Source organism: Amblyraja radiata, chromosome X (genome assembly GCF_010909765.2).
Source record: "Amblyraja radiata isolate CabotCenter1 chromosome X, sAmbRad1.1.pri, whole genome shotgun sequence".
Classification (NCBI taxonomy): Eukaryota; Metazoa; Chordata; class Chondrichthyes; order Rajiformes; family Rajidae; genus Amblyraja; species Amblyraja radiata.
Genome location: NC_045999.1, coordinates 5,646,619 through 5,658,950, shown reverse-complemented (window position 1 = coordinate 5,658,950; position 12,332 = coordinate 5,646,619). Strand labels below are relative to the sequence as shown.

Below are 12,332 nucleotides of genomic sequence, written 5' to 3'. Positions count from 1 at the left end.
TGAGAAAGGCCCTGGATTATGTTGGCTGCTTTACCAAGGCAGCGCAGAGTGTAGATGGAGTCAATGAGGAAGGCGGGTTTGTGTGATGGACCGGGCTGCATCCACAATCTCTGCGATTTTCTTGCAGTCTTGGGCTGAGCTGAGCCAAACCAAGTTGTGGTGTATCCTGGATGCGTTCTGACGCACACCTGTAGAAGTTGGCAGGAGTCGCTGGAGACAAGCCAAGTTCCCTCAGTCTTCTTTCTCGTGCTATCTCGCCTGTAACACTTCAATGCGGTTAGACCACGACACAATCTTGGTCGATTTACATGGTGTGTAGGAAGGAACTGCAGATGCTGGCTTAAACTGAAGTTCGACACAAAATGTTGGAGTAACTCAGCGGGACAGGACAGCATCTCTGGGGGTGGGGGGGGGGGGGGGGGGGGGAGAAGGAATGGGTGACATTTCGGGTCGCAACCCTTCTTCAGACAGATCTGAATTTTTGAAGAAGGGTCTTGACCCGAAACAGCACCAACTCCTTCTCTCCAGAGATGCTGCCTGTCCCGCTGAGTTACTCCAGCATTTTGTGTCTATCTTTGGTAAATTTCCCAAAGAGTTCGACATACATAATCTCAACCATCTTCACTTCATCACCATCGATGCAGACTGGGGTATGTATTCCACCCCACCGCCTGAAGTCACAACTAGTTCCTTCCCAAGGGAGAGGTTCACTATCTGCACTACCTGCTGCACTCACATGTGACAAGATTACCCTCACGGTTTGATATGATTTGTCTGAACTGCGTGCAAAACAAGTATTTTTAACAGCATCTCAGTACATCTAACAATAATATACCAACATCAATTTACATAAACCACAACTAGTTGGAAATAGTGAGGTATCGAAATTCAGATATAGTAACAGCAATGTTTCCATTGAACGCATCAAAGGGGGTTTGAAGATATGCTGATAATTATTTTCGATGTAAATATATTTTTTAACGTGCAGTGTTTTTCCACTTACGCAAATTTGCTCTGCATACTTCTTAGAACATAAATGATTTCAAGTATTTTGAAAACTGATACCAGTATATTTTTTTCTGGAGCCACAAGGTACAGCAGATGCTGGAATTTGAACAAAACAATAAATGTGTTACTTGTGTTTAAGAAGGAACAGCAGATGCTGGGAAATCGAAGGTACACAAAAAAGCTGGAGAAACTCAGCGGGTGCAGCAGCGTCTATGGAGCGAAGGAAATAGGCAACGTTTCGGGCCGAAACCCTTCTTCAGACCGTATTCAGACTTCTTCAGACTAATAAATTTGTTACCTTGCACTCACTGACTATATGTCCGGCAACACGCCTTTTGTTTGTCCAATCATCCTTGCTGTTCTACCCCCATTCCTGCAACTTTTTAGATTTTAAATACAAACAACAAACAACAAATAGGGGTGGGCACGGTGGCGCAGCGGTAGAGTTGCTGCCTGTCAGCGCTCGCAGCGCCAGAGACCCGGGTTCCATCCCGACCACGGGTGCTGTCTGTACGGAGTTTGTACGTTCTCCCCGTGACCACGTGGGTTTCCTCCGAGATCTTCGGTTTCCTCCCACACTTCAAAGACGTGCAGGTTTGTAGGTTAATTGGCTTGGTGTAAATGTAAATTGTCACTAGTGTGTGTAGGGTAGTGTTAATAGAAACATAGAAACATAGAAAATAGGTGCAGGAGTAGGCCATTCGGCCCTTCGAGACTGCACCGCCATTCAATATGATCATGGCTGATCATCCAACTCAGTATCCTGTACCTGCCTTCTCTCCATACCCCCTGATCCCTTTAGCCACAAGGGCCACATCTAACTCCCTCTTAAATATAGCCAATGAACTGTGGCCTCAACTACCTTCTGTGGCAGAGAATTCCACAGATTCACCACTCTCTGTGTAAAAAATGATTTTCTCATCTCGTTCCTAAAAGATTTCCCCCTTATCCTTAAACTGTGTGACCCCTTGTTCTGGACTTAATGTGCGGGGATCGCCGGTCGGCACGGATCCGGTGGGCCGAAGGGCCTGATTCCGCGCTGTATCTCTAAACAAAACTAAACTGCAGATGTTGGAATGTTGAGTGGGTCAGGCAGCATCTATGGAGGGATTGGACAGGTCGGAAGGGACGAGACCCAGAACATTATCTGTCCATTTCCTCCACAGATGCTGCCAGACCCGCAGATTTCCTCCAGCACAGTTAAACCCCTGTCTCACTGTGCGAGTTGACCCACGAGTTTAAAACAAATTTAACTCGTGGTAACTACGCACAATTAACGTAGCGGGAACGTCGGAACTCGTGGACGCAACTTAGCGGCTCGTGGCGCTAGCGGCAGGTACCTGTGAAACTTGTTAACTCTTGGAAAAATGCAAAAGCCAAAGAAATCAATCTGTAGTCTCTTGTGTCTCTAGTTAAGGACTCGAGGGCATGAGCTACAAGGAGAGGGTGTGCAGGCCAGCATATTATTTCTTGGAGAGCAGAAGGCCAAGTGGTGATTTCTAGAGCCGTATAAAATCATGAGGGGAATAGATCGGGTGAATTCACTGTCTTTTACGCAGGGTAGGGAAATCCAAAACAAGAGGTCAAATGTTTAAGGTGAGAGAGGCAAAATCTAATATGAACCTCAAGGTAGACAAAAATGCTGGAGAAACTCAGCGGGTGAGGCAGCATCTATGGAGCGAAGGAAATAGGCAACGTTTCGGGCCGAAACCCTTCTTCAAGGTTTTTCAGTCAAAGGGTGATGGGTATATGGAATGAGCTATGGAACGGTAGAGGCAGTACCATAACTGCATTTAAAAGACTCTTGGAAAGGTAGAAGTATGGGTTTTTCTGAGGGATATGGGCCAAATAGGTGGTACTGGCTTAGATGGGGCATCTTGGTCAGCATGGAAGTTGGGCCAAAGGGCTTGTTTCCATGCTGTATATCTTACTTGTTTTATTGTCCCAAGAAAGTGGAAACGTTTTTTTCCCAGAAACCCACCAAACCATCTTGATTTTTGTGGTGATTTCTCTGGAGATCGGTGCACTCAGTTCAGCACTCTTACACTGAGACTCGAATTGAAGCCACGTTGAATAGCATAGCAGGAACATGCAGTGTCAGTCCAATATCCAGGCATATAACGTGTAGGAAAGAACTGCAGATGCTGCTTTAAATCAAAGGTAGACACAAAATGCTGGAGTAACTCAGCGGGACAGGCAGCATCTCTGGAGAGAAGAAATGGGTGACCTTTCGGGTCGAGACCCTTCTTCAGACTCTGACCCGAAACGTCACCCACTCCTTCTCTCCAGAGATGCTGCCTGTCCTGCTGAGTTACTCCAGCATTTTGTGTCTGCCCAGGCATATAAACATGATATGAGACGTACAGCATGGAAACAGGTCCTTCAGGCCAAACTCATCCATGCCAAACAGAATGCCCCTTTCTAAACTAGCCCCATTTTCCCACATTTGGCCTATATCTCTCTAAACTTTTCTTATTCATGTATCTGTCCAAAAGTCTTTTAAATGTTGTACCAGCCTCAACTACTAGGAGGGACTCGCCCCAAAACATCACCCATTCCTTCTCTCCAGAGATGCTGCCTGTCCCGCTGAGTTACTCCAGATTTTTGTGTCTATCTTCAAATACTTCCTCTGCAGTTCGTTCTATATAACCACCATCCTCTGTGTGGAAAAAGTTGCCCCTAAATCTTTCCCTTAATCCTACACCCTCTCGTTCTCGATTCCTCTCCCTAGGAACAATAGTGGAATCACCCCAGCTATTCCCTTCATGGTTTTATACACCTTTATAAGTTCACCCCTCAACTTCCTGCGCTCTAATGAATGAAGCTGGAAAGGGTACAGAGAAGATTTATGAGGATGTTGCCAGAACTCGAGGGTCTGAGCTATAGGGAGAGGTTGAGTAGGCTGGGACTATTCCTTGGAATGCAGGAGGATCTTATAGAGGTGTATAACATCATATAGATCGGGTAGATGCATGGAGTTGCCTAGAGAAGGGGAATCGAGGACCAGAGGACATAGGTTCAAGGTGAAGGGGAAAAGATTTAATGGGGATCTGAGGGGTAACTTTGTCACACAAAGGGTGGTGGGTGTATGGAACGAGCTGCCACAGGAGGTAGTTGAGGCAGGGACTGGATAGTTAGACAGGTACATGGACGGGACAGGTTTGGAGGGATGCGAGCCAAACGCAGGCAGATGGGACATGTAGATGGGACATGTTGGACAAGTTGGGCTGAAAGGCCTGTTTCCACGCTGTATGACTCTACCTAAGTCCTAGCCTGCCCAACCTCCCCCTTTAGCTCGGGCCCTCGAGTCCTGTCAACATCCGCGTTATTCTGCCACGAATCGTCAAACAGGGATTCCGTATACATTCTCGTCCATCGAGAGTTGTTTATTAAATGTGCTATATAAATAAATTTGACTTGACTTGACTTGAGGGAGGATTGAAGTTGTCTCGAACAGATTAAGAATGGTCTTCATGGACCAAGAGTGTGGCCCATATCCTGCTGAAACAACTTTGATGCGTAACAAGTGCACTTTTTCATCAGTCCCTATCATTTCCTATCTTGCTGCAGTCACAACCGCAAGCTATTTTAACAGGCAGGAAATGAACACATGCTGTGCTAAGAAATGTTCTGCTGCAAATGAGTCAATTCTTTTTTTAAGCAAAGTGCTAATTAACGCCTTAAACAAAACCTATATTTGCTGAAGGGAAAGGATTGGAACAGGAATGCTCCAGAGATTTGAGTATCCAACCACGCACTTTGAGAAAAGTCGAGGATTATTTTTACAACTTTCAGCAGAAATCCAGAACAGTTCCCTTGCAATTATAATGGGCCAAACAGAATGTCCCTATAAGGACAAGAGAATTAAGGGCCTGTCCCACCAGCATGCGACCTGCATGCGGCGAGCGCGGCCAAACCGGAAGCGGGGGCCGCGCGGAGGTCGAGTGAGTGACGTGAAGTTCGAGCGAAGTCCGCGGGAAGTTTACGCGTGACGTACGCCGTCAAGATGCTGCGTATGCCCGTCGAGGCGGTACGTGCGGTGTCGAGGCAGCTGCAGGCCGGCAGGCCGTTGCCACGCGGAATTTTTGAACACGGTCTGTTTTTCGGAGCCCCGCGCGATATCGTGACCAGCTCCGCACAACTCCCTATGGCTCCGGCGATCGAAGTGGGACCGGCCCCGCGAGGCCGTACGGCTCAAGCGACCATGTTAGGTCGCGCTTGCCGCATGGAGTCGCATGCTCGTGGGACAGGTCCTTTACTGGTAGACAAAAATGTTGGAGAAACTCAGCGGGTGAGGCAGCATCTATGGAGCGAAGGAAATAGGCAACGTTTCGTCCCGAAACGTTGCCTATTTCCTTCGCTCCATAGATGCTGCCTCACCCGCTGAGTTTCTCCAGCATTTTTGTCTACCTTCGATTTTCTAGCATCTGCAGTTCCTTCTTAAACAAGAGAATTACTGTTTGACAACAGTTCTATCCAAGACCTCAAGAAATCTCAGAGCATAATCAAGGTTGAGTCTCACCCTGGGCACTCCCTCTTCTCCCCTCTCCCCTCAGGCAAGATGCACAGAAGTGGGAAAACGCACACCTCCAGATTCAGGGACAGTTTCTTCCCAGCTGTTATCAGGCAACTGAACCGCCCTCTCACCAACTAGAGAGCAGTCCTGATCTACTATCTACCAAAGACCCTACAGCGAGCAAGATAGTCCACTCGACGAAAAAGACGTAGTACGGTCATGGGCAGATTCGTGGGTAATTTTCGGCCCATTTCCATAACCAGCTTCCGTCTTTGCACCAAAGATCCCGCAGCGGAGCAAAGATACTAGTGCGGAGACGGAAGCCGGTTACGGAAACATCCTCGTAAAAGTTCTTTGGTAAAAATCTTCTCCTCATTTTCAGAATTATAATTTATTAACACAAACTGTTCCCCCGCAACGTTGATTACACTGCGAGTCGGGTCGGGTCAGGTTACTGAAATGGATGAAAAAAAGGTCCACGTTCCGCTCCGTTGCGTACTACACATCAGCCCATTGCATTTAGCAGGAGTGGTCTATCTTGCTCCGCTATAGGATCTTTGCTATCTACCCCACTGGAAACCCTCAGGCTATCTTCAATCGGACTTTACCTCGCACTAAACGTATTCACTTAATCCTGTATCTGTACGCTGTTGACAGCTTGATCGTAATCATGTACAGTCTTTCTGGTGACTGGATCTGCACGCACCAAAATAGTTTTTCACTGTACCTCAGTACATGTGACAATAATCTAAACTAAGCCTAATACACTCTTGATTCCCTCTGGAGCTATTTAACCTACAAAATCTAATTGTTATTTAAATCTAATCTACGATGAGGAAGTGTGTGAGGGAACTGGAGCACCCGGAAGGAAACCCACGTGATCATAAGGGAACGTGCAAACTCCACACAGACAGCACCCGAGGTCAGGATCGAACCTGTAGATGGAGGAACCATCACAGGACCATTCAAAAAGAAAGATGGTGGGGTGGCAACCAGATAAAATTCACTTCATTTTAAAAACTGCAAACACTTCCTCATCATAGATTAGTTAGACCTAACCTGTACATTAAAAAGCTCCATAGGAAATCAAGAGTGTATTTATTGTGGCTGTGAAGTTGCTACAAGATTGTCATTGTACCTGTACCTCACTGTACTTACGCCTTTGACAGTAAACTCAACTTGACACATCAGCTCAAGCGGACCCGTTACACTTACTTTAGCTCCATTTGCCCCCCGGCCTTGCGTGCAATATTCATCAACTCCTTTCCGTACTTTTCTTCCGCTGTTGCCCTGGGCAAAAAGGCAGAACATTTTTTTCAGTCACATCCATCAACCGTTATAACAGTGGGTAGGGAGGAACTTCAGACACTGGCTCAAGCCAAAGATAGAGTTACTCCAGAAAGCTGGAGTAACTCAGCGGGATGGGCAGCATCTCTGGAGGGGAGGAATGGGTGACGTTTCGGGTCGAGACCCTTCTTCAGATTAGATTATTCAACCACCATAGCAGGTTGTGTCTCTTACATGGGGGAGACTAAAAGGGGGGGGGGAGGGTCAGAGATATGCTGTAAGAAACATCAAACAAGGCGGAGTGTGACTGGAAACTTGCTCTGAAGAATACGAATGGGTGACGTTTCGGGACAAAGACAGGATAGCCAGGGAAAGGGATGGAGTTAAGAAGTGACTGGGGAACAGAGATTACGTTGGGGACCAAATCGGTGGTCTCAATCTTCCCAATATATTTAACTGGAGAAAATTTCAAGCTCATTCTCAACTTGAGATGTCCAGCAGAACTGGGCAGAGTAGTCGAGAGGGAGAGATGGAGGAAGGAGAGCAGGGCTGCGGAAATCACAACTTGATCCCTTTCAGAAAGTAGGAAGAACATTTAACCTCACAAAGTAGTAATGCGTAAATGGGCGAGTTATGAGGAAGTTTCCCTTCCACGTTGTGCGTGACCCATTCATGCGTAAAATAGTTGCCTCAGAAGGAACTCCGTCGAACCTTACCTCAGTTTCAGAAGTTCCTCCATGTCCTTGCAGATCTTTCGGCCTTCCCGTAACCGCTCCAGTAAGACCTCGTGTCCGACGTAACTGGTGAACTCTGGACACTGTGAACGGGACACAAAGATTCAGATTCAGATTCAACTTTATTGTCATTGTGCAGTGTACAGTACAGAGACAACGAAATGCAGTTAGCATCTCCCTAGAAGAGATGCTTGCCATAGAGGGAGTACAGACAAGGTTCACCAGACTCATTCCTGGGATGGCAGGACTTTCATATGAAGAAAGACTGGATAGACTCGGCTTGTACTCGCTGGAATTCAGAAGATTGAGGGGGGATCTTATAGAAACTTACAAAATTCTTAAGGGGTTGGGCAGGCTAGATGCAGGAAGATTGTTCCCGATGTTGGGGAAGTCCAGAACTAGGGGTCACAGTTTAAGGATAAGAGGGAAGTCTTTTAGGACCGAGATGAGAAAATCATTTTTTACACAGAGAGTGGTGAATCTGTGGAATTCTCTGCCACAGAAGGTAGTTGAGGCCAGTTTATTGGCTATATTTAAGAGGGAGTTAGATGTGGCCCTTGTGGCTAAAGGGATCAGGGGGTATGGAGAGAAGGCAGGGATGGGATACTGAGTTGGATGATCAGCCATGATCATATCGAATGGCGGTGCAGGCTCGAAGGGCCGAATGGCCTACTCCTGCACCTATTTTCTATGTTTCTATGTTGCTATGTTAAGAGCGACATAAATATGAGCAATAAATAAATCTATTTACGTGCATACAGTCATAGTATTTTTTTCCTGGTGGGAGGAGTGTCCGGGGGTGGGGGGGGGGGGGGGGGGGGGGGTGATTGGCAATCACGGAGGTACAGTGTTGAGTAGTGTAACAGCCGCAGGGAAGAAGCTGTTCCTGGACCTGCTGGTCCGGCAACGGAGAGACCTGTAGCGCCTCCCGGATGGTAGGAGGGTAAACAGTCCGTGGTTGGGGTGAGAACAGTCCTTGGCGATGCTGAGCGCCCTTCGCAGACAACGCTTGCTTTGGACAGACTCAATGGATGGGGAGCGAGGAACCGGTGATGCGTTGGGCAATTTTCACCACCCTCTGCAATGCCTTCCGGTCGGAGACAGAGCAGTTGCCATACCATACTGTGATACAGGATGACTTGTCACACATCCTCCTCCTCCTCCGCACTTTCTCCAGTCTCACTGCCTTCCAAATCTATAGTCAAACTGTTTTGCAATCCAGAAACTCCGTCCATCTCCTCATCATCTCATAGGTCATAGAACGGTATAGCACAGGAACAAGCCAAACATGTCCATTGTCCATGCCAAACATGATGCCAAGTTAAACTCATCTCTGCTTGTCCCTCAAGTCCTTGTGTATCTTTGATGAGTTCAGTTTAGTTTGGAGATACAGCGTGGAAACAGCCTCTTCATCCCACCAAGTCCAAGCCGACCATCAACCATCTGACCTCTGCTTCTATAGTTTCCAACTTTTTCATCCCACAAACTGTGGGCAATTTGCAGAAACCAATTAACCCGGGGCCGTGCACATCTCTGAAGATCTCTCCTGGTCCGAGAACACTAATGCAATTATCAAGAAAGCTCATCAGCGCCTCTACTTCCTGAGAAGACTACTGAGAGTCGGCTTGTCAAGGAGGACTCTCTCGAACTTCTACAGGTGCACAGTAGAGAGCATGCTGACCAGTTGCATCGTGGCTTGGTTCGGCAACTTGAGCTCCCTGGAGAGGAAAAGACTACAAAAAGTAGTAAACACTGCCCAGTCCATCATCGGCTCTGACCTTCCTACCATCGAGAGGATTTATCGCAGTCGCTGCCTCAAAAAGGCTGGCAGTATCATCAAAGACCCACACCATCCTGACCACACACTCATCTCCCTGCTACCTTCAGGTAGAAGGTACAGGAGCCTGAAGACTGCAACAACCAGGTTCAGGAATAGCTACTTCCCCACAGCCATCAGGCTATTAAACCTGGCTCGGACAAAACTCTGATTATTAATAACCAATTATCTGTTATTTGCACTTTATCAGTTTATTTATACACGTGTGTATATATTTATATTATGGTATATGGACACACTGATCTGTTCTGTAGTAAATGCCTACTATGTTCTGTGTGCTAAAGCAAAGCAAGAATTTCATTGTCCTATACAGGGACACATGACAATAAACTCACTTGAACTTGAACTTGACCTACAAACCTGCACATCTTTAGAATGTGAGAGGAAATCGGAGCACCCAGAGAAAACACAGTCAAAGGGAGAATGTACAAACGCCACACAGCGAGCATCCGTAGTCAGGATCGAACCTGGTTCTCTGGCGCTGTGAAGCAGCTACACTACCCACTGCGCCATACATATATGCGTGTCTTAAATGCCACTATTTCATCAGCCTTCCCTGAAATACTTGCTGAGGAGAACAGATAAAAATGATCAGGATGGTTTTCAAAAGTTCAAAGAAGGGTCCCAACCCAAAACGTCACCTATCCACTTTCTCCAGAGATGCTGCCTGACCCTCTTCTAAGTTACTCCAACACTTTGAGCCTTTTTTTGTTTAGCATCAGCCAGATGTCAGAGAGTTGCAATATTTAGATGGAGGGGAGGTCAGTAATCGCAATGGACCTGGCAATGCCTGGCATTTTGTGCAGCCTCCTTAGCTCTGGGGCATTCGATTTACTGAAGTCGGCCCTGGTGCAACTAGTCGGTGTTCTTTCTAACGTACACCTGTGGAAGTTCAATGGAATATTCAATGACGTGCAAAGACGTACGGAATCAAGGGATACGGGGAGAAAGCAGGAACAGGGTACTGATTCTGGATGGTACACAAAAAAGCTGGAGAAACTCAGCGGGTGCAGCAGCATCTATGGAGCGAAGGAAAAAGGCAACGTTTCGTCCCGAAACGTTGCCTTTTCCCTTCGCTCCATAGATGCTGCTGCACCCGCTGAGTTTCTCCAGCTTTTTTGTGTACCTTCGATTTTCCAGCATCTGCAGTTCCTTCTTAAACACTACTGATTCTGGATGATCAGCCATGATCATAGTGAATGGCAGTGCTGGCTTGAAGAGCCGAATGGCCTACTCCTTCCTGTACCTATTTTCTATGTTTCTGAGTGAAGTACGGAAGATCTCCTGAGGGATAATCTTTGTGCCAGTCTACAAGTGTCCAGATGGCATCCAACACCTCTGGCTTGAAAGAGGCCACGTAATAGCTTAACACTGCATCTAAATCAGAGACCTTCCTTGTTCCACGTGGTTCAGCTCCACATGGGCTACATAATCTATCGGATGAGGGAGAAATGGGGAAGTTGCGTGTCGGACAAGGTCCCCAAACTTCTCCTTTCGTTTCCTCGGTTTTGCTCCTTTTCCGAACCGCCAGTGTGAGTTGAACAAACTTGACCCCATTGCCAGGTACTTCACTCCTGCGATGCACGTATCAAAGATGGACTTTGGAATGAATATTTTCCTTTATCTCACTCCTACCTTTTCTGCAATGTGATTTCAAATTTTCCCTCCACCTGGTCATCGACCAGAAGTGACTGCAGTTTGTGGGAAGGAACTGCAGATGCTGTTGTGTACAATTGCGTACAGTTTTGGTCTCCTAATCTGAGGAAAGACATTCCTGCCATAGAGGGAGTACAGAGAAGGTTCACCAGACTGATTCCTGGGATGGCAGGACTTTCATATGAAGAAAGACTGGATAGACTCGGCTTGTACTCGCTAGAATTTAGAAGATTGAGGGGGGATCTTCTAGAAACTTACAAAATTCTTAAGGGGTTGGACAGGCTAGATGCAGGAAGATTGTTCCCGATGTTGGGGAAGTCCAGAACATGGGGTCACTGTTTAAGGATAAGGGGGAAGTCTTTTAGGACCGAGATGAGAAAAAAAATTTTCACACAGAGAGTGGTGAATCTGTGGAATTCTCTGCCACAGAAGGTAGTTGAGGCCACAGTTCATTGGCTATATTTAAGAGGGAGTTAGATGTGGCCCTTGTGGCTAAAGGGACCAGGGGGTATGGAGAGAAGGCAGGTACGGGATACTGAGTTGGATAATCAGCCATGATCATATCGAATGGCGGTGCAGGCTCGAAGGGCCGAATGGCCTACCCTGCACCTATTTTCTATGTTTCAATGCTGGTCCACACCGAATATAGGCACAAAATGCTGGAGTAACTCAGCCGGGACAGGCAGCATCTCTGGAGAGAAGGAATGGGTGACGTTTCGGGTCGAGACCCTTCTTCGAGCTGATGTCAGATTCAGATTGAATCTGTACTTGAATGTTTCAGTTACTGAGACTGTTACCATTTACTGATAAACCAGTAAAATATTTTGTACATTAATCATCAAAAATGTCTTAAGAGACCTTAGAAATGCACACACCAACACAATTTCAGTCATATGAAGAGGCCAAATAAGTAAAATGGAAATGCTATTAAAAATTAATTTTCCACCTTTGATATTATTTTCTCAAGGTTTCTTGCACCTGTGGTTTTTGCAATCATGTCATTGCGAGTTTTCTTATCCAAGAGGACAAGGGAGAGGTTGGGTACATTTTGGAGTACAGCCCGAGCAGCATTCTGCCACAATTAGAACATAGAAGAGTACAGCACAGGAACAGGCCCTTCGGCCCACAATGTTTCTTCCGAACATGATGCCCAGTCAAACTGATATCATCTTCCTGCACCTGATCCACATCCCTCTCCCTGTAATCCTTCCACTTCCATGTGTCTATCTAAAAACCTCTTAAATGCCACTAGAGTACATGCCTCCACCCCAACCCTTCGCAATGGTTTCCAGTC

General features: G+C 46.7%; 1 protein-coding gene across 3 annotated transcripts in view; it reads right to left on the bottom strand.

Annotated features, from left to right (window-relative positions):
- Positions 1-12,332, bottom strand: part of pstpip1 (proline-serine-threonine phosphatase interacting protein 1) — a 61,365-nt gene that overhangs the window by 34,934 nt on the left and 14,099 nt on the right. For all 3 annotated transcript variants that reach the window (XM_033014925.1, XM_033014926.1, XM_033014928.1), the window contains exons 2-3: positions 7,528-7,628; positions 6,740-6,814 (exon numbers count right to left, since the gene is read on the bottom strand). In XM_033014925.1, coding sequence (XP_032870816.1) covers positions 6,740-6,814; positions 7,528-7,628 — 176 coding nt within the window. The remainder of the gene's footprint in view (positions 1-6,739; positions 6,815-7,527; positions 7,629-12,332) is intronic.